Here is a 23,406-nt window from a genome sequence, read left to right as displayed (position 1 = left end):
AATATATTTCCAAGCTATATCCATGACTAAAACCACCGGGAATATTTTAAATGACAGCTGAGAATCATCTATATCCATCTGTTTCCAAAAGCCAGAGCTGGGCAAAAGGAGAAGGGAGGGCAGGAAGACGGAAACACATTATGAAGTGAATAACTTAAAAAAGAAAGCATTTTCCAATACGAATTATGCTTCTCATGGATGAGTGGAAAATACACATTAACATGAGTCAGTAGTTTGTCAAGAAACTGCAATGAATTCATGAAAACTGGAAATAATGTCTTCCAAAACTGTTCAAGACATTCACGGTCGATCGATTTATCTAGTAGATTTTATCAGATGTGGTGATTTTATAGCCCACTAGCCACAGGAACTCCCCCACCCCAACAGCCATTCACTCTTACAGGAAGAGTTAGGTAGTGAATATAAAGGTACAACTTACTACACACACTCCAGTTCACACATGCTTCTAGCACATGGACCTCACAAATCATTATCTCTATCGCATTCTTTTTTAATTTCTAATTTTGTGCATGTTTTATAATGTACAAATGTACATAACATTACTATAGTAGTACATGTATATTATTTATAAATAAATATACATATGTTGGGGGTGCACGCTCAAATTTATTTATTTTAACGACAGGGGTGCGTGATCAAAAAAGTTTGGAGACCACTGTTCTAAGCAACCTGATATGCAAGAAATAACGTCTACTGGCTACCTGTGTTCACAGCTATACCACCACGAGGTTCTCCTCTTGAAGATAAAGTTAGCAGTTTTGAAACTCACTTAAATAAAAGGGAAGGACAGATAGATAGCTTGTTCACCACTGTCACTATAGTAGAGCTGAGGAACCATAGTTTTGGATTAGGACCTCATACGCACAAAAATTAATATGTATAAATGCAGATAAAAAGATGGTCCCCGTTCCAAGGATCTTTAATGGAAATACAAAATTGTACATTCTTTTGCATTTTCCTTGCTCCCTACTACTTATTTCACTTCACTGTAATTCTGGTTTTGTATAGCTCATGTGTGATTTAGACAATGACGGCTGTGTTTTGTAAAACAACTTGTTTAAGAGTAATTGCATATAGCTTTCTTGCTTCATGCTAGTTCACACTAATACACCCAAATTTACTAGGCAATCTACAAGCAAGGCAGAGGTTTCATCGACACCTTCCTAAAATCTAGCCTGTGGTTGATTCATTATTAATCATCATGGTAACCACAACAGTCTGTATATGTTTAGGGAGCTCGAGATACAAAATTAAACGTTTTAGCTACTGCAGCAGCTTGGCATGGTAATTCCAGATCCCTCTCCTCCAACATTGGGAGTCTGATCGCAGCAGTTTCTCTCCAAGTAAAACACCAAGCAAGAACAAATTAAGTTTCCTGAGCACGCCAATGGGCATCTGCTGGTGTCCCCGGCACAGACTGCCAAAAGGTGGTAATAAAGTCAGAAATGTTTCGGGGGTGGGGAGCCTGGCTTTAGAGACAGGACATGAATTTTGGTAGATGCAAAGACAATTAAAGCCCATCTGGAGAGACGGCTTCTTCCAGTTGTCATGACCCTCTGGTGTGCTTGGAACTATTCCAGAAGGCTACTAAAAGAACAAAGATCTCTTGAAGAACTGAGCATGCAGTGTTAGAAAGGTAAAGCACGGAGGTGTCCTAGAGGGCTCTATCTTTCATTCTTTCATGATGATCTGAGACAGCTGGCTATAAAGGGCCTAAAACGTAGAGTTGTGTTGTTACCCCTCACTACACTGATAAAGAGATTAAATAAGGCACTGGCAGTTTGCTTTCAGAAGAGAGTGAAAGAAGAACACAAGAAAGTGAATTAGAGATGAAGAACGTTAACATGAAGGAGAAGAAATGAAAGTAATGAAATGAAAGAAATGAGAAACTAGACAGCAAAGGAAGGAGGATCAGGCAATTACACAGCACTTCAGCGAGATGACAGTTCTGCGTGCAGCCTATGTGATCCCAGGGCTATGTGAATTCCAAGCAGGAGAATTCTTACATCCACCTAAATGGAACAGCCAAAATGGAAGGATAAAGATGGAAATGGCAGAAGTACCATGCTCCAGTCTAAAAATACATACAGTACTTATTTCCTAATCTGTCTTTGGGAAACTGCAATCGAGCAATACCTAGGTTTATTATTTTCTCTCTCAAACTCCTGAAAAGACAAAAAGGAACCATATTAATGTGAAGTGTAATGAGCAGGCCCGCAAAAACTGCATTAAAATCCACTGTTTTGGTTGCATCTAGATTTTACTTTCGATAGTCGGTTAGCACTTTATCGTAAGCCTCACGCAATGTACATTATAAGAAGTCAAAGCTGTACCATCTCTTTCTTGCACTGTTGTTTGAATGTAGCAAACCAATTATTCAATTGAAGATACTTCAGAAGAAATTTACCTTGAAAATTTAACAATCTGACGAGTTAATGGATTTACTATCAAAAAACAAGGTGGTTTTTTTTTTTGTGCACAAACCAGTAGGCTCACTGCATAGTCAGATCTTATTGCAAAGGCAAAGACCTTAATGTGATAAAAGCAAGAGCATTAAGTGTATTAATGCCTGTTCAAAATCTTTGCAGTATAGCAATGCATTATCTAGCTTCTGTTCACACTTCTTCGATTAAAAAAACAACCACCAACCCAACAAACCACTCGCTCTTCATAGCTTAAGAGGCCCAAAAGCCATTTCACAAAACAATTCCGTTGTCACTTTTATATAGGGTTAGTTGATGCTTTTCCCCCTCTTTTTTTTCAACGAGCTAAGTATAATTAATGACTTCAGAATGGAATTAGTTCAACAGCATTTGGCTGAAAGCATTTATTTATATGAATCCAGTTATAAATCATAACTCAAAGGCATATTGTAAAGAAATTTACTTTTCTGAAAATTCAAATAGCAGCCTTCTATATAAAAGTGGTATTAAAGCTTAGACATTAGTACAGTCAACATAAATTCTGATTTTAACAGGCTTGGATAAACATAAAAACTTTGGCTCGGCGAGTCTGCTTCGGCTGTCAATACTCTGAAATAGATACAAGCTTTAACAAACCTTTAATTCAAAAGCCCATTATTGTACCAACTGAAATAGAAAGACTCGAGTATCAAAGAGTTGTTCTTCCCCACTTTCATGGTATTACTTCTGTAAGACACCAATTGATCTACAGCCCTTGAAAGAAAACAACTCGCTTCCCTCTCCTGGATAAAAGTCAGTGCAGTTTTTTCATCCATCACAGTGCAACAGCATCAAAATATACCCTCTGCATCAACTTAAAACAAAGAAAAAAAAACCCTGCGAACCACAAAGCCTTTACATGACATGTCAATTTACTTTGTCTGACAGATTCACTACAGAAAAAAATGTTTTCATTAAAAAAAAACTAAATGAAGGTTTGTTTAAAGCAGTCAGTAAGAAAGAAATGAGGAAAAAGAGAAGCGAGGATTTATACAGATTTACCCACTGCTAATGTTATTCTGCGGTGCTCTTCAGCCTCATAAAGAAAACACGGATAGCTTCTTGAATCCAGTGGGAGAGACATTACCTTCATCTAACCACCAATGTGCAAATCCCCCCTTCCCCGGCAAATAAAGAAGAGCTGTGCCAAAAGCCCGGTGGGCAGGAGGTGCTGCTCTCCAGCAGCGTGGATGGGACGGCGGCGCGCTGGCCGGGCCTCACGCCGGGCACAGGCAGAGGCTGCCCAGCAGCAGGGGAAGGCCCAGCTGAGGCGGCCGGCCGCGAGCAGACCGTTACTACAGGTCTGACTTTTGACAGACTTAAGCCCTTCACCAGCTTCACATCAGATCATTTGGAAAGGACGTGAAAGACACAACTGTGACTGTTACGGGCTGTTCAGGAGTCTGAAGAGCCCTGGGTGATACACCCTGTGCCCACTGCTTTGGGGCGGATTCCAGCCCGCTTTGCTCCTTTAGCTCCTGCCACGAAGCCGTTTCTGCGGGCTTTTGTAGAGGGCAGGGTGAAGGCTCACCACTGCATTCATAGCGCACGGCTGCCTGGCACAGCCCCATTTCACATGGGGGCAGGACTGGATACTCACCTTCTAAACTGGAAATTGTTTTCCTCATCTAGGACTATTCATGCAATGACTTGAGTTTTAATAAAATGCCAGACTAACTGTTGGTTACTTAATAACTAATAACATCCACAACATTTAGCGGCGTCTGATAATCTGTGTAACCAAATTCATTTACCTTTTCTGACATTAAACCCAGTTATTGTTAATAAACAATGCCTCAAAATGTTTAGGTGGGTTCTTTGATTCAACTCAACAATGTGCTTGGAACTGCTGTGATGGAATTAGCAGATAGGTAAACAAACACACAGTTATTTTCATTCCTTCAGTGCTACAGGTATTTTCTCCTTAAGAATACAGTCCTTTGATTTCTTCTTGCATCCTATTACTGTACACCGTTTTCCCTGAAAAACACCATAGTATTTACACTCAACTTTTTTGGGGGCGGGGATGCTTTTTATTCTTCCAGGGCCATGCTAAAGCTTATTTGATTAGGTTGTTCAAATACCTGATCTCATCAGGGAAAGAGTATCATTTTGAGTAGTAGTAATAAGCACGGCTTCACTGGGAGACCTAACTTCCTTACTGGCCCATATTAAAGGAGAGGAGAGTTCTTCTTTAATGTTACCAGGGAGGCATGGCAGCGAAGCAGCTCAGCCTGCCTGCATTTGGTGACAGTAACCACTTGCACGGCTGATGCACACAAGCAACTCCACTGATGTGGAGAGAAATACAAACAGGATCTGCTACGCCAACCTTATGGGCACTTGCTATGAAACAAGCTAAAGAACAACTCCTTTCTTTAAGTAGTCTGCGGGCAAACAAACAAGTTTTGAGAAGAAATGTACAAGTCTTACAGAGCGTAGGTTTGGAATAACTTCTCCCATTCTACAAATGTGATTTATGAGCATTCAAACTGCTTGGGACACAACATTGTTTTCAAAAGGAAAATGGGTAGGTACTTAAAACTAAATGAATCTCAAGACTACTTTCCACTCACATTGTTTACAATGGGCTTAATTATTTACGGGGAGAAACCCTCCCACTGTATATCTGCCTCAATTTTTGAAAAACAAGTAAAGGGAATAAAAATTAAAATCTTGTTTGTAAAGCACCAGATTAGCAGCGAGCAATCTGGGTTTTGTCTCCCTGGATAAATCTCTTAGATAGCTGGATCAAAGTAGTCCTTTGTGAAAGAGACACTTCACTGAGATGTTTGGAGACTCGGAACATTTTTCCAACGCGATAACAATTTTGGTATCCAGCTTAATACAACTTTCAAAGCATTTTCTGAAAACTGGAATTAATTATAATTAAATTTAATTCTTCTCCCACATTATATTTGGTGATTACATTTGAAGTCGTGCTATGTAATTTCCATTAAGGTGCTTTTACACTAGAAGTAGATAAGAGTCCTCAAAAACTGAAACTTCCACCAATGAAAATATGCTTGGCTAACAAAAACTTACTTGCATTTAGAAATAATTCCTTGGACAGTCCACAGCAGTGCTTCCCATGCGAGATACATAGCTTTATGCCAGCTTTGGACGTGATCCTAGAACTTCAACTTTAGGCTCCAAGGAGACAAGTTGGACATCTGTGCACGTTGCCCATTCAGAATACTCATTCACATGTCAAGAGATCCCACCCGCTGCCAGCACAAAATTTGAACTTAGCATAGTTACCAAATTGCTAATAATGCCACAATAGTCCAAGAAAAGAAGTAAGCTACACAACCCCACATTATTTTTGTCGGTGCCTCCCTAAGAAAGTTTATAATTCAATGAGAGGGGGAAAGTATTGAAGGATTTCATGTTGGGATTTTGATTTTAAGAGTTGCTGGCAACTCTCCCTGGGCACATGCATACAGACACGCTCTGAAATAACAAACTATTAACTTGACAGTTCAGGTAGTTTAAAGGTGGGAAAAACAGTCTCTAAAGAGTTAGTTGCTCTTTTTTTTTTTTAATTCAAAAGTAAACTCTTTCAAACATTCCTCCAATTTAGCATATAAAATGAATTCATTTGATTAGTCTCTCTAAAATGTAAAGCTCTTGTCTCTTCCAAACACACTCTGCGCCAGCTAGCAGGCCAGGACTTGACTTGACATACTCGAGTGAAGAAACCTCCATCTTCTTTTAACAGCACAGTACAAACACGTCTGCTGTTAATGCCTCATAGCAAGGTACGCACGCAGCCACCACATTTACTTGAGAGCAATGGTCGCTATTTACAGCCAATTATTATAATTTCCCGAGCAAAGGCTTCATTTAAGCACACTGACCATCCTCAACTCTCCCCGATGCCCCCGTGTGCAGAAGGGAGCGGTGCTATTAGAAGGACTCAGGCATGTTGCAAGATCCAGGTAAAGCCACTTAGTTGATAAAGCTCATTTCTCCCCATCAACAGGGTGAGGCAACAGATATAGAAATAGGCCTCCTTAAAAACAGCTATGTTATATTTTTCTCCAAATGCAAGTATATCAACCTATCTTCCCTGTAACATCTTCCGCAACTCATCAAGAATTAACATTTCTGAAATGCTGGAAGCTGGTGGTAATAGCTCCTTCTTCCACCTTGGCCACAGTACACGTGCTGTCCCAGGATGGATAGATTTCTCAGGTTAACGCTATTGCAACAGGGTAGCAGCAAAGGATTTGATACACGTTTTATATGTATTTCTGGAAGAATAATTCATTCGCTTATCATCACGTGCACCCTGATCTCTACATACACAACTACCGCACCTCTTTACAGTAACATTCTAGAAGACCCTGACTTTTCCAAAGAGATAATTACAGACTACTTGCCGACAAGTATGTCTCAAAGCAAACACAACAAACAATGGCACAAGTCAGTGATCCATTTCATATCTCAAGCAACAACTTAATTATTAGAATGAATGTATTTAAAGCACAACATTAACAAAAGGAACATTTTAACAACAGTTAACCTGACACTGTTTTAAAAATATAAGCATATACTCTATGGAACTAGCAGAACATCAACTTGAAAGTAGTACGGAATATCGCAACTGGTAATATCGGAGGTGTTTACAGCTGTTTCATTGGCAAACGAAAGTGCTAAGCACAAGCCCGAGACTTCACAGGTCCCCCACCCTGGCCTTCCGGAGAGCTTTCTGTCCTTTCACCCAATGCAAATGCTGGTCTCTCCTGAGGTGCCCAAATTGCCGTTTTCAAGCCTTGATGTCTTTACACAATTCCCAGCAGTTCTTCTTAGCCTCTTACATTCTGACTTCTGTTTACTGATGCACTACTTCTCTATGTGTAGTAGCACATCAATTAATTATACAGTAGTATGCCTAATCAGGTTTCCCCAGGGTTTTTAACAGAAACCCTTTGTATTTCTTAATGATTCCATGAGATTGTAACTATTTTTAGTTCTGCAATAAAAGAAACAACAGTCTGCTGACAATACTACCTCCGTGAAAGGTGGAACTGGTATTAAAACAGTTGATCCAAGCACACTTGAAAATTAGAGATTTCAGATTTAGTCTGGATTTTATGATTAACAGTTTTATATACCACATAAGCAGTCAGCATTTATAGACAAGAAACACAAATGAAGAAGACTGGAACTGACGAACTGATGTGACCTACTTTATATTTTAATATTAAACCAGATACATTTAAGTTAATAGCAAATTCTCCATTGCCTTCAACACAGTGCTACCACCAATTGGTCAACAGAAGTCCAACAATTTTCTGTGATCAATGTCTCATGCCCTGCCTTGTTCTGAAGGAGGATGTGCTCTAGATACCCAAGATTACTCTTCTTTAGTTCTAAGGCAGACATCCACAAACTTTCTCAGTAATTTAAGGGAGAATTCAGGATTAAAAAAAAAAAAAACAACCACCAAAACCAAACCACAACAAACTACAAAAAGCCCAAATCAGCAAAAATACATCCAGCTTCCATGCTACAAAAGCTCAGAAAAAGCACTAAAAAACTCAGTTTCAGTTTGGTGAACTTTCGCTGTGCTGGAGCTGGTCACGTTTTTGGCCAACTTGTGTCTTGTATTAGGAGGGGTCACAACTGAAAATATAAGTAGACAGCTGCCTAACTATAAAATTGTTATTCTCATGGAATCATGGAAGAGTTGATGTTGGAAGGTACCTCTGGAGATTGCTTGGTGCAGCCCCTGCTCGAAGCAAGGTCAACGACGGAGCTCAGGATTGTGTCCAGTCGAGGTTTGAATATCTCCAACCATGGAGACTCCACATCTTTGGGCAAGAGGATACAGTACTTGACCACAAGCATAATAATATATATTAAAAAATTAATCCCAAAGTAGACATTTAGCTTTCATTTATGCATTTTATGTACCTTTTGCCCATCCTCCCCCACCCAGTGAAATGGCAGCGTTGCGTATGTACTTCCTATCTGTCTCCCATGTTTATACACTTGAGTCGCAATGCACACAGAAACAGCACTGATGACGTCATGTAAGCTCAGACGCTCTTACGTAGTATACTGGCAAGACTGGATTCCGAGACACTGCTTTTAATTCTTCATCTTACCTATTCCCCAAATCAGAAATGAAGATGTGCCAGAAATAATTTCCACATCATGCAAGCAGCCCGCTCTAGCATTCCACGGGGACCTGTCTGCAAGGCTGAACTGTATCTCTATACAGTTCTTTTTGTCCTGTATTTGTTCTTTGATGTACAAGTACGCCACAGACTAAGCGGTGATCTCTTTGATGTTGAACTTTTATACTTTATTGCAACTAGCGTGCTTACAAGAGGAGCTGCCAGTCATTTTCCCTTCGAAACATTCAAATTTCATGAGGCACTTGCTTTATGAGTCAGATTTCTTAGCAACTTGTTTTCAGAATTTCCACAAGAACTGTGCTACCTTTCTGGAATGATAACTCAATTAAAAACCAAGATCCGATCAGGTTTTTCAAGTATTACAAATTAATACAAGCATTAGCTAATATATCTGAATGTATTTAACATAAGGTATAATTACCTAGTCAAGCATGCATTTCCTCGGTTTCTTTTAGCTAATTCGGGCTGGTGCCCGGACTGTAGCAGTGACCAGGAGCAGCTGCATTGGGAACAGCGTAAAGCCAAGACAAGCATGTAGTGGTACCTCTCTGGCTCCTCTGCCAGCCTCCAGCAGTTTACAGTTCAGGGACCGCCAGAGCCAGAGGGAGCCTCTGGAGTACAGTTTTTCACAATGCAGAGCGTATACATAAAATTTTAGAGTGACAATACCGAGGCAGATTAAAGTACAAAGTTAGTTACTTCTGTGACAAAACACTAATCAACGTTGACAGGAATAACGTGTTACAAAGTGCAAACTTACCGCCAGTACGTGCTAGAGCTGCCAGTGTGAGACATACAAAAGAATTTCCATTCCGAAGCACTTTTGTGAGGGCTTTTAAATCAATCCTAAGAGCAGAAACTCTTTGGAGTGAAATTTTGCCATTCAAAGGTCTCTGCTTTAGAACGACCTTTATGTTTGGCAATTTTTCCCTTCTGTAAGTATAAACACTGTGGTTGAGAGGGAAAACATCAGAAGAAAATTATAATATTTTGGAACAGGGACGGCAAGGAGGGAAAATTTCCCCATACCGAGCTCTGGGTTTCCATAACAAAATCAGTACCGCTACTGATGCCCCTCTCCAAGCTAGCTAGTTTAAAGATACATTGTCAATGTGCTGGGCCAGAGAAATGCACTCTTTTGAATATTTTAATTTCAAGTTAAAATTTGAAAGTGAGCAAACCATATTATAGCTTAGTCATTTTTAGTAAGAGAGAAAAAAAGAATCTAAAATGAAACAAGTTCGTTACAGATACCGATTCCTCTCTTTCAAAAATGCCTAGCAGCTCACTACGGAAAAGCGCGTGTGAAGAGCTAGATGTATTGCAAGGAGGGAGCACTCCAGCGCTAGCCGTGCCAGGCAGCCAGGTGCTGCACTCCACCTTTCTGGCTGGGAACTGAGAAGTTATTCCCAGAGATACCAGCAGATTTTTAAGAAATCTGGTTAAATAGAGCCAGCCCTACCAATACTAGAAACATCACATTTTCAGTGCCTTTTCAGGTCCAGGCCAAAGTTAGTTCTCAGCGCTCACCCAGATTCTATCATGTACAGTAAAATAACCTGCCAAGAAAAATGCAAGGGTGACATCCTGCCCGCGTTACTGAGAGGTTTTACACAGTTTCCATCAAAGCATCCCATGCAGGAGGCAGAAGAGAGAATTTTGATCCTCCTCGAAGAGAACCATAGGAAAATCAATCTCTTTATGTAGCACCCTTCGCTGGCCCCACTCCAGCCCCCCACCTTCCTGCACTAGTGGCTGCCACAGGTGCCGCCAGCCACTGCTGCTGCTCCTGCTATCACCGGGGAGCATCTGGGAAGGGAGGAATGCTCTGGGCCTGTTTTCCTCAGCCATTTAGAAGGCGCCTACATGTATGAGGTTTCTCAAATGAAACATCTCTGGCTCTTTAATTAACCTGTCTGGTTTTTTTATTATCTGTTGATACAAGAATCTATTCAGCAGTTATAAACATCTCTATGTACTCATATTTTAAGCAAATACTTCTTTTAATTCAATAGCGCACCCACGGTACAAGAAAAACTCTATCCAAAGCTTAACATAATACATCTCCGTCAACCTAACAATTGCAGGGAGTGTCCCTTGGAAGGAAAACAACGCTGAGCATAAGCTCAGCTACTTCCGACAATCACTAGCAACCTGCCCCTCTCTGCGCGCAAACACACCTCCAAAAGCCTACGGTGCTGCAGCCTGATGGATGAGGCCTGGTCCCAAATGGTAGTTTCACTTATGCTTACATTCTCCAAAATTGGTTAGTAATCTAACAGCCAGAGTGCAAATATTTCTACAGTAAACTAGGAGGAGTCAGTCCAAGAAGGGGAAAAACCAGTGGCGACCTACAACAAGCGGTTTTCTGCGGCGCAGAACATGGGTTTATTAACTCTCTAATCGAGCTTCAAGCAATCACTAGAAATTTGCAAGGAAAAGTGTGTTTTCCCACAATAACTACTCTGCCAAATCAAACACAAAGATGAGCTAATTAATTTAGCTGAATAGAAAAATGTACCCATTACGAGTAACATTACAGTTGATGCAGGAAGAGAGCAGCTACTGCTGCTGCTCCCGTCAAGTAGCAGAGCAATTTATACCACTCAAAATGCAAGTCAGAATTAAAGCATGCAAAAGCCTATGCGCAGAGAGGAAGCTCCAAATGTTCTGATGACCAGGGATGACTTTTTGCCGGCTTTCTATACTCTACCTAGACTAAGGGCTTCGGGCAAAGAGCACCTGGGGCTTAAAAAGAATTTCACCTTCTTTTGGGGTGAGAAGAAGATAGATGACACTTCCAATCATGTCCCATTAGGCACAGGGCCAAGTAGAGGAGGGCTGGACAAGAGAGCGCTTCTCTCCTCGGAATTAGGAGTCAGTTTAACATCAGCTCACGTCAGTTCTAGGCACGCTTAACCTATGGCACAGTACCAGCTCCTAAGACCCCCAGCAGCCTCACAAGAGGTGTGAATTAAGTGCCACATACAATGAAAACTTGATTTCCTGTAAATTGTGCTAAGTCTTAAGCAGCAAATGATACTCGGATGAGGAAGAAAATTGCTGAGGCAATCCTGACTTTCCTGGTATTTTGGGAAAAGAGGGAGAAATTCAGTACCACAAACACATGCCGGAGCACAGCCTTGTCCCCTTTCAAACTGCGCTGGAGACTGAAAACCTGAGGCCCTGCGTACAATCCTGTTACCACTGTTCCGATTCATCTATTCTGAAATCGCTATTTAAAACTAAGACAATTCTGTCCAAAATAGAAGTCAGCTGAAGCAAACGTAGCTTTCAACTGCATTTCACGTGTACGCCACCCAGCCTTATAGGATTGTTTAACTAAAGCAGGTCAAAGTACCACCCTACCTCACTTGTCTAACTCTAAACCAGCAGAACCAAATACATCAGCTCTTGGTACCTGTGAGAGCTGGAAGCAGAAGCCATGGCCATAGTGCATCCTTCCCCAGGTTTCCATTTCATGCATTTAACAAAATAACAGCAAGAATTATCAAGTCTTTAGCAACTGAATACTAAACAAACCAAAATAAACAAACTTGAATACTAAACAAAGTGCACATTGCAGAAGACAAGGTGTGCAAATGGTGACAGGCCTTTTTGCCTTATTTTTAGCTGACAGTGCAGACAGTATTCCCAACATCCCAGGTGGGAGCAGAGGTGGCAGGAGGCCCAAACGCGGCCTGCCGGGCCGGGTGCCCGCAGCGCCTCCGAGGAGCACCACCTAGAGCCAGTGAAAAGCAATCCTGGCACGCAGAAACATGGCCCATGGTGCTGTGTCAACCAGACAGGACTCCAGCTTGTGTTTGAAAGAACACTCTGACAAATGCTTTGTCACACACTGCATCCCATCTATGTAAAGATTTAATGTCACTTTTCCTCCCCCTCATTTGAGAATGATCAACTTCTTCTGAAGTCCATAAATAAAGAGTCATAGAGTCGGTTTTATGAAGCACCTTGTCCCAGGATTCAATGGCAATAAATAGCATAGTATTTCAAAGAACACAAACATTACACAATAATTACATGGCTGATACCCTATAAGTATGCTGACTATTCTATTTGCATTGTTCAGAAGTGAAGAGGTTAGACTTATTTACATCCAAGTAGCTTTAATTAAGCTTTGAGATAAATGCTCTTAAAATGAAAGCTGGGATGATTATACCTCTCTCGACATTGATTTTAGCCTAGATGGCTATGTATGTAGCATGACAAAAGGCCCGAAGGCCGGAATCGCACAAACAGAAGAGCCACAAGCTATGGGTCCTGCACCACTCTCCACCACACAGGAAAGAAAACTGTAATTGTTTTAAAAATTAAAGAAAAAAAAAAAAAAGGCAGTGAAATCGTGAAATCGTGACCTTACTGAAATCAACTGCTTAAGTGGAGTGGAGCCAGGCTGTAGGCTAAAGGCGGGCAGCAGTGGGTGCTGCTGACCAGTGCAAGTTCCCACTAAGGTGAACCCAGGTGCAGTCACCAACAGCCGTGAACACACAGGCTAGGTTTGATGGGGAGGGCAGCACGCCACCTCCCCCCCAGCCGTCTTGTGGAACCCCCAGGCATCTTTGGGTGGACTCTTACACTTGTGTGAGATTTAAACGTCAGAGATCCACATTAGGCTGCACCTGATGAATGCAAGGAGCATTAGCCGTTTCAGAGACGGCTCAGAACAGCCCCAGCTCCGTACTTCTGAGCAGACAGTACACACGCACAAGGCAAGTGGCAGCAGATGTAAGAGAGATGCCTTACTGTTCACAACATGGGACTCGGATTTTTCTGGATATCCATTTGCTCCCGTCAGCATGAAGGTTTCACCTTCCCCTGACACCAGAAGGAAAAGGGAAGCAAACGCTAATTTAATTACATTTTTCCCACAAAAACGGGAATCTGTATGCAAACGTGTGCAGGCAGACAATGTCAGTGCAGAGTGCTGGTATGGCAAGGGGCTCTCTCCAGCGCACTGACTTTTCCAAATCTGTCAGCAAGCTCCGTACTGCAGCTAACCCCACTCTGAAGAGGGGAACAGCACGACACCCTGTGAGTCACTGCCACCCTGAGTCACTCCCTGGTGTTCTCAACATAAGGTGCAGGCAACTGGGAAGCAGCCTGAAACTGCACCGAGCTTGCCAACCCATATTTTGCAGAACTTCTTTGCCTAAATGCCTCTAGCAAGAAAAGTGAAAAAAAACCTGGGCAAACTAAGGACTTTGCTAACCACAGGCAAGGCTCCCTTTAAAACAGTATGGAGCAGACGTAGTTCATCTGCCAGATCTCCTAACAAGGCTTTCTGCTTCAACTTTTCAGTCTGTGGGTTGTTTTTTTTTCATCCAACAAGCAGAGAGGTCTGCACTCTATAGAGTCACCTTCTCATAACATAGCTATTCTTAGAGGACAGAATCCTCCCCTCCCCTGTTAATGTTTACTGCAAAAAAGAGAAAAAAATGATCTTCAAAAAGGAACCAGAAGTTTAGAAGACTGTTTCTACATCATTAGTTATGTGCATATCCCTTAGATATCAGTCCTCAAGAAAAAGACAAATCACAAGAGGAGAGAACTACTGCTTGCTTGATCGCAGGAGTTATCAGCTGTAATTGCAAATTACAGCTCACAGATAAATACAAGAAAGGTGAATATTTATCTTTTTCTCTCATTGCAAATTAAAAAAAAAACCCAAACAAAATAACATTCTAAAATGTATCAAGTCTGACCGTAATAACTAATTCTTGTCACACGCAGTTATTTTGCACACTACAAAAACTTATCTCATGGCGATGCAAAGCAAAAAAAAAAAAAGAACATGCTGCATCTCAGCTTCCTGTAATACTAGATAGAGAACTGCAAAGTCAGACAATGTTGCGTGTATCTACTCAGGAGAGACAAGAAAATTTGACAGTTTTGATTTAGTACGTATAGTTTAGAAACAAATATCCCAATTTAGAATTCTGTTGTGCAGTGAAGATGAAATACTAACAACCCTGCCAGTAATTAGTACATGATAAGTATCATTTCTATACTGTACTGTAGGCAAGAGAAGCAAGAAAGATTTAAAACCCCTTAAGGTTAAAATTGAGTGCTACATCATCCTAAAAAAAACCACCTCACCACCCCCCCAACAAACATGCAGGGCTCTCTATAATGGGGAATACGTAAAGAAATCAGTTTTTTTCATACACATTGGGGAAGTACTTGATATAAAGAGGACTCAGTTCTCGACCATGGTCTCCAGACACTACTCCCTGAACTAATAAATGCCAATACAAACATTCACCTCCCCACTGCAGAGCCAAGCTGTGAAGCTGCAGGCCGTTACCCGGCATCACATGCTGAACCAGCTGCCACCTCCCCCCGACCCCCATATCAGCTCACTGGATAAAACATGATGACATTTCACTTTTGTGCAGAGCCCACACCCCAAACACCACCAGCGCTTAACTACCCACCTCTACAGCTTCATCCCTTCAGGAAAGGGACTTTTTTTTTTTTTTTTTTTTTAATAAAAAGGGTACAGAAGTCCTTGCGTGGGGTCCATAGATCACTTCAGTTTTGCCCCAATTATTCAGACTTATCCTAGAAGATTACTTTTAAGATTGTATTGCCAGCCAGTTGCAACAGGGTCAGCACTTTAGCTAGGAAAGAGCTGTACGTAAGTTTAAAGAGTTTGATCTAGTGAGATGTTCAGCACCCACAGTTTTTGCTGACTTAAACAGGACGTAACAGATTCTCCATACTTGAAAGGAGTGTCCCCAAGTGAGACTTGTACAGAGCATGCAACTGCCTTTGATTATCACAGAGTGAGACATAACGACAGATTTCCTCTGCTTTTACTTGCAAATCTTGAGAGTCTTTCAAAGAGTCTGAAAAGTACACTTCAGCAATAAACCTCAAACCAATCTTATCCTGTGAATGTCATGCAACAAATGTCTTCGGTACAAGTCAGTCATTCAGATCAGTTGTATGAAACTAAAACAGCAAAAAACCAGCCTCTCAGCTAGCAATTCCAAAGGCCAGATTCTGTTAATATTTAGTCAACAGAAGTTCTGTACCAGGGTATTTGCTAAACAGGATTTAACTTTCAATAGTACCACAGTGAAGGCAAATTTAAACATACTTCACTTTGTAAAGCAACTTTTTTTTTTAAACCTATGGCAAGATATTTTGTCCACAGGCAGTTGTTTACTGGTGAAAAACACAGAGTAATTACCACCGTGCTGGCTGGCAGGTTGGTGCCAAGATACACGACAAAAAAACACGTCAAAAGGTCAGGCTTGACAGACTCAGAAAAGCTCACGCGCGGTAAGCAGCACTGCATAAATCCCCGGCCTGCCGGCCAGCCGGCCTCTGAGCAAGCTGGCTCTGCCGAGGGCAGAGCGTGGAGGTCGCCGCAAGTAAAGCACGCTCCCTTCAGCGCTACAGCCAGGCACCAAGGGAAATCCTGCTTATCTGCCCATCCGCAGCGAGGGTCGTCAGAAAAAGTACAGTAAGACCCCAAAATCATGTGCACTAATCAGGAAACCAACAGTCCATTGCCTTAAACAAGCATTTCTAACCGCCTGAGTTTTCATTCAGAGACCCTATCAGCTAGAAAACTAGTTACGCTTCCAACAATCCAAACATATACCCCCAGAGTGAAACAATTTTCCTTACAATCAAGTGATTCTACTTCCCTTACAACAACTGATTCTACTCACCCGGTCTATTGTCCACAAAAGAGCAACAGATTCAACTTTGTTGATGGCCACACAGCAAAAGTCAGGATTAGTAGCTCAGATTCCACCTTAACAGTAAATGCACCGGTAGAAAGAGTTTAAAAAATTTACATCTACCTTCCTACCAATCTCTACTTTGGAATGTCCATAGGAAGGATAGTAAAACTATTGCTAGGTTCATTTCCATTATAAACTCATGAGTAGACTGAACCCTTTTATCCAGGTCTGATGATAGCACAAGCCAAGTACTTCAGCTCTCACCAACACCAGGCCTGATACACCCGTCTCTCTACAAAGTAGATACCAAAAAATGGTAAAATACCACACTTTTGAATCCAGCTACCCCGTCTTGAGCTCTCCTCCAGTTACGTACTGGCATGACAACTGAATCCATGTTTCCACTCCAGCACAGAGTATTTGCTCACCAATTCATAGCACTTAGCACTATTCTCCTTGAAGTCACCCTTGAAGCTTCTGCCAGTGAAGACTCTCGCGGGAATAAGATCTGTACCAATGAATATGCTGGTGAAATTATCTGATTTCTCTGCAAACTTTTACTGGTAAGCACATACAGCTGCACTCTCCCTTCAAGCTATCAGCCGGTTAACTGGCCTGCATGTTACAACCTAAGAATGCAAGCCTTCATGAATCCTCTATACAGACTCGCAACACTTGATAAATAATTTTTAAAAGCCCATCAGTCTACAAAATATTTACTCAGTCATTATGAACTCTGATGCTTCACCACTGCCTATTTTCTTAGAAATAAAAAAAAAAAAAAAACCAAAAAAACCCAAACCTCTTTCCTCTCTGCTTGAAACCAGAAAGTTACATATCTTATCGCGCAACCTGTCTTAAGGACATGTCCAGCCTCTTCGCTGGTCTAGTCTGTTTTCCAGCTCTTTAAGCATAAAAGCGCAGCTACCGATGTGCTGACAGCTAGCCAAAATCTTTACTCATTCAAACCTGTACATAGTCTGGAAGACTGAGGACTTTTCAAAACGAAAGAAAGCACATTTGCCAGAACATTATGTTGCATGAAAAATACGACTTGCAAATTAATTTCATATGGTATCAATTTGGGCTGCCTGAACAGCAACAGGAAAAGAATTGACACTCTTCTTTTTCATAAGAAAAAAAAATAAAAATAATCCAATAGGGAAATCTGTAACGTCCCATATTCTCCCGCAGACCATAATTTTCTGCACTTTAACTTCAGAAATGTAAAAGATCAGAAGCACCAAAAGATGCTATTACAGCACTGCGAATAAATAAAATACTCAATTCACCTGCACGTTTTACATTTTTCCCTTGTACCTTCAAGCTTATATAAAATTGCATTCCCTGTGGTACTGGTCTACTTCTCTCAAATCACAATACTGGACTGTGGATCTATTATTTCATGGCAGTCAGAGATCACTTTAAGACAAACACCACCACATTTGCTCCAGCTGAACCCCATCCAGCAAATTAGAGAAAAGACAAAAAACCAAGAAAGTTTTTCGAGGCACTAGAAAACTAAAAGGTATGAAACGTGAGTGAAACATACCATAGAAGTATTCTGTAAAAAGTACAAAGACCTAAGTATTTTCATCATAAAGCCATTAGGAATTACACTTTAAAACCCAAAAGCCATGCTCCGCTAAGTTTTTACATCAGTGTGAAAATTTTTTTAAATGAAACTCCAAAGAGAGTAAAAAAAAATATTTCAAAGTTGAGTTGCTGAAAAATCATCTGCCTGTTCTTTTACAACACACCTTCAGTCTCTGTGCAGAAGCATACAAGGCAAATACCCCCTCCGATTTTTTTTTAAATTTGTGTACTTTCCTTTTTTTATACATGTGTTTATTTGATTACACGGTTCTAAACAGGCTTGTGAGGGAAATGCTGAAAAACTCTTATCAGAATATGTAGAATTCTAAGGGACTGTTAAAATATCCATGTAGTTCGCACTTAAAAAAATGCATTTCCTTTTGTTACAGATGCAACTATTCGAATCAACCCAATTACATTTTCTTGCCAAATGCATTCAGCCTGGCTAATGATTAATGAATATAGTGCTTTTCTTTTTATTCGCATAGGCTTCTCTCCAAGAAGAAAAGGAAGCCTAGTAATTGAAAATTACTGTGCCTCAAACACTATGCTGCTATTGGTGCCCATTACCTCCTGCTCCTGAAAACTGGAAAAAAAAAAAAAAAAGGAAATGGTCTCTAGCTGAAGCAGGATTCAATCTTCTTTTTCCAAGTAACAATTTTGTTTTTTTAAAAAGGAAACTTTACCTAGAAAATCCATGAAAATATTTGAAAGGGTACAGATTTAGTATTTTACTGGGAGCACTAAATTCAAATGTCAACAGTGACACTCTTCACTATGAAAGAATATTGCATTTAAGTAAGATGGTTACTGGTTTCAGATTAAAAAAAAAAACAACAAACAACTATGACTTTAAAAATGCTGTAATGCACAGTTCTGCTGTGCACCTCATTTTATTAGGAAACAGGGCAGACTGCAAACATACTTCTAAACTTCTGATTTCTCATCAAAAACTTCGTTTGACTCTCCTCAGTCTGACGCTGCCCCTCAATAAGGACTCGGATCGGCCAGCAGGGAAAACTTGAGTTTGTGTTTGGTTTTTTTGTTTGTTTGTTTTTTTAAAATCACTACGTAGCTCTGATTTTTCTTTTTATTCCAAAGTCTTTAAAAAACGAGCAGCTATCTCTTAAAATGCCATTTTAGCCCCACCGGCTACCTACAGGATGCTGCCACGTTCTTTTCGCCTTTGCCAGAGACAGATTTTACCGTATTTTCTACAAGGGTTTGCCGAAAGATCAGACAGCTCGTCTCCGCTTTATGCAACCCCAACCGCGTTAGCGATAACCTCTCCCTCCGAAGAGCCGTGCTGGCAGATAAGCTATCTCTTAGCCTCTAACTTGTACGCGACAGTGTAAAGTGCAGAGGCTCCGCCGGGTTACCGTTCCGCTCCCCGCCCGCACCACACCACACCACGGCGGCGGCAGACCCGGGCGCTGCCCGCCGCTCGCGGCAAAGGCTGAGCCGCCCCATCCCTCCGAGAGCTCCTAAAAACCTCCCTCGGCTCCAGGGGCCGCCCGGCCGGGTCCCCGCGCCGGCGGACGGGGCAGGCACCGGCGGGGCAGGCACGGGCAGCGCCGCCCCCGGCCCGGGGCTCCCCGCAGGCCGCCCCGCATCAGCGGGACGCCGAGCGGTGGCACCGGCGGAGGGAGAGGGGAGGCCACGGAGCACCGTCGCGCCAGCCGGCCCCGCCGCTCCCGGGCCGGGCTCCCCCGCCCCCCTCCCCGCGGCTCCGGCGGGCTGCGCCTACCTTTCATCGCGGCGAGCACAAAACACATCATTTGTCAGGGGCGAAGCGGCGGGGAGCGGAGCGCGGCGGGCAGGGAGGCGGGGAGGGGAGGCGGGACGGGCCGGGCCCTCGGCGTGAACGGCCGCCGCCGCCGCCTCAGCAGCAGCAGCAGCCGCCGCCGCCTGCCAGCGGAGAGCCGCGCCGCGCCGCCATCCCCCGGCCCATATGAGGCTCCATGTGACCCGCTGACATCAAGCCAGCCCCGGCCCCCCGCCTTGTTTACACCGCTCGCTCCCTCCCCTCCCCTGCCGCCGCCGAGGGGCGGCGCGGGCGGCCGGTCACGGGGCGCGCCCGGCCCGGCAGCACCGCCCCCGCCGCCGGCTGCCACCGCCCCGCGGCCTTGCGCTCCGCCGGAGCCCGCTGTCAGCGGCGGGCCCGCCGCGGCCCCGGGAAGGCGGCGGGCAGGGCAGGGCCGGGCCGGGCCGGGCAGGTGCGGCGCGGCCCCGGCGGGGACAGGGCCCCGCAGCCCTGCCGGAGCGGGTGGTGCGGGCCCCGGGTCGGGGTGAACGAATGCGAGAGGAGGGGAAGGGAAGGGGAGGGAGCGGAGGGGCTGTGCTGTGGGGTCAGGGCTGGCTGAGCGGGCGGTAACGATCATCGCTTCTGAAATAGCCGACAGCGCGGGCAGCTCGCTTCCCTGCTTTCCCCGTCCTCCGGGGAAGTTCACCTTTTTTTTCTTCCCCTCGCCCTAAAAGATTTGTAAGTGTTGTTTTAAGTAAAAAAATAACCGTATTGAAGCTACATCTTGGCATAACACGACTATACACTTAATAGTCGTTGACTTGATGATCAAGCTGAACAGCATTTACATTTTAAATCTGTCTGGTGATGGGTTCGTATTCTCTTAGGATTTACTTGGAACGTATGAAGCATTATACCGCTGCCGGAGTTATTCTCATATACTCCATAGCATCAGCTGTCACTGTACTGTCAGGTTGCGAGATGAAGTTTTGCATCATTGATACACACTCATCCACGCTACAAGAGGGATCGCGCAAGACAAAAAAATCCAACCAACCTATGAAAAAAAACACACCACACTTTGATGAAAACTGCATTAACAAACCCAGTATTTTTTCCACTTCCTATCTCAGCCACTGGCAGAGAGTGTCACAAAATATAAAACTGCAGAAAAGCATCGCTGCATTACAAGCTATTCAATAGGGGACATAATATAACATCTCATAATAACTTAATCAGAAATATAAGTATTTAATGAAAATAAGGAAAAATAGATAAACAGAAGCCAGAGGAAGCATCTTGATATTTGAAACAGAGCCCTATATTTAGAAAGAGCCTTTGTGAGATGAGGACACGGAAACAATCTGTTATTAAATGGCCCCTAACGGCTAATTCTTACCTATTTCTTTAATGTGTTCTTAATACAGTATGATATTATTTAAACATGATTAGAAGCCGTCCAGGTGTACTTACCATTTATCAGTCTAGTCATTCAAGCCCCATTAATGTAAAATATTGTTTTAAATCTTCCTTATTTAAAAAAAAAGAATCTACGAGCTAATCTGGTGCAGTAGTGTAAATTTAGCAGGTATCTTTGGCACAAAGTTTTTGACCTGGGATAGCCATCCTTACTTACATTAAGCCATTCCTGCTGACAGCACCACGTGCATTGTGAGATACTGCTCAGCAAAGTTACAGTGGCAGACCTGGTCCCAGCAGTTGTCAGGACAGATGGGCTTGTGTTCACGGACTTTTATCCACAGCACGTGTTTTAAAGTTGCAATGTACAGAAACCTTACAGGACATCCTGGACTGAATCAAATACCACTAACAGTGCTGTTCAGGGCTCTTTGGAACCTGGAAAATGCTGCTTTTACACCTGGGGCAGCTGCTACTGCTGCTGTGGAATTTAGACGCAGTCCGAAAACTTGCGGCACGCACAGGCGAAAAGAATGATGTCTTAATATTCTGTAATCTGGAGTTAGATGGTTGTAAGCATTTCACCCTGACACAGCAAGTAATGTCAGACCTATGGCTTGAAAAATGTCACAGTCCATTAGCGCTAGTTGTCTTGTCAGCCATTTAACCTTAAGGTACAGAGCATTACATTATTACTGATCTGTATTTGTTTCCAGTCCAACTGAAATGCAACTGGTAATCTGCAATGACATGTGATTTGCTAAACGGCTTCAATAATAAGCAGGCGGCACAGATTTTGCGTTCTTACAAATAAATGCCTTACAACGGTTGCTACATAAAATTATAGAAGATTGGTCATCAGACATTTTAAGTGAGAAGAGCATACTTCAGATAGTCTATTATTTGTTACCAATATCCCGTCTAAAGCCATCTGCTAACTGACTTCTGGATGTATAAACACATCTATTCGCACTTTAGTTTTCTGTCTTGGTTTGACCTCATTATGAAAACTCAGTTCAAAATCCGTTTCCTCCCAACTTAGCAAACTATCACAATACTGGAAGTCTCACTCAAGTTCAGACACCATATCAATGACAACACAAAGACAATGTGCCTGTCTAATAATACTTAGCTCAGTATTACAGTTTACTTGAGGCGCAATTGCTCTCGCCGGTTTGTACAGCAGGGTTTAATTTGATTTATATGGACGCTTCCTATTTTCCAGAAGCCCTACGATACTAAGCATTTGATAATGCCTGTAAAACACCACAAGACTGCATACTCTTCATAGGAGTGAGAAACTACACCTCAGGTTACACGCAATTCTTTCCTTGATTTCTGCATCCAAAGACCTCCAGAAGGTGTTAAATCTACGTATTCATGGTTCAGACTCATTAGCGGCCTGCAAAGCAGACCCCGACCACAGGGTGCGTTCATCCTTCGCGCCACCTTTTCTTGGGAACAGAGAGGAGCGGGTCCCGGGGGACGGCTGGGCCTGCTACTCAACATCCAAGCCACCAGCACGTGCCCCAAAGGCAGGTAGTTCCAAAACCGCACTGCAGCGCGTCAGCGGCTCCAGAATGTGGCCATTTTGACAGAATGGAAATTTGCATTTCAGCCTGGGTGCTGGGGGGGAGCGGGTGGCCCAGCCCCGCATGGGGCTGACTTGCCGCCAGTGGGGTGCAGGGGGCCCGACCCCGACCCCACCGCTGCCGGAGCAGGGCAGTGGTGCGCTCCTCCTTTTGGGAGAGCACTGCTGGAACAGCTGGCCCTGCCAGGGGACCAGCAGGACGCGAGATGCGCCCCGGCCCTTTTGCAACAGATAAAAACGAGCCAGGGCAGCTGCGCTCTCGCCCGCCTTTGATGTGCCAGTCCCGAGGCCCCCCACGACTGAGGGAAGCCGTGAGCACGAAGGGTCTGCTATGGCGTAAACTTGAATGCTAACCACACTCAGACATCCAGGAACTATAAATGGTAGACTGGTAGTTTTAAAGACGTTAACATATTGGTGTAACCTTATCAGGTACCGCCGTTCTGTGTTGCATCGATATAAAAGGTGTTCAACTTGTTAGCTTAACCACAAGCCTCCGCAACAATCAGTGGGAAACAACTGCTTCTAGCAACCTTTTCAACCTCCGTTAGGCAAAAAAACCCAACCCAACAGCAACAACAACAACAAAACCCAAAACCCAACCAACCTAAAAAAGTGTTAAATTGCTAAGAGAGAAAGGGAAAACACCCATGATGGCTATTAGCACTAGTAATCAGGGAACCGGTATTTAATCAAGTATTCT

General features: G+C 43.0%; 1 protein-coding gene across 1 annotated transcript in view; it reads right to left on the bottom strand.

Moving 5' to 3' along the window:
• RORA (RAR related orphan receptor A) overlaps nt 1-19,744 on the bottom strand; it is a 68,754-nt gene extending 49,010 nt beyond the window's left edge. Inside the window, exon 1 of the mRNA XM_082488998.1 lies at nt 19,697-19,744. Coding sequence (XP_082345124.1) covers nt 19,697-19,727 — 31 coding nt within the window. The 5' untranslated portion in view covers nt 19,728-19,744. The remainder of the gene's footprint in view (nt 1-19,696) is intronic.
• Between the last annotated feature and the right edge of the window lie 3,662 nt (nt 19,745-23,406).

Source organism: Vanellus vanellus, assembly GCF_965231255.1.
Source record: "Vanellus vanellus genome assembly, chromosome: 11".
Taxonomy (NCBI): Eukaryota; Metazoa; Chordata; class Aves; order Charadriiformes; family Charadriidae; genus Vanellus; species Vanellus vanellus.
Note: the sequence above shows the minus strand (reverse complement) of the source record. Positions and strands in the feature narration are given on the sequence as shown.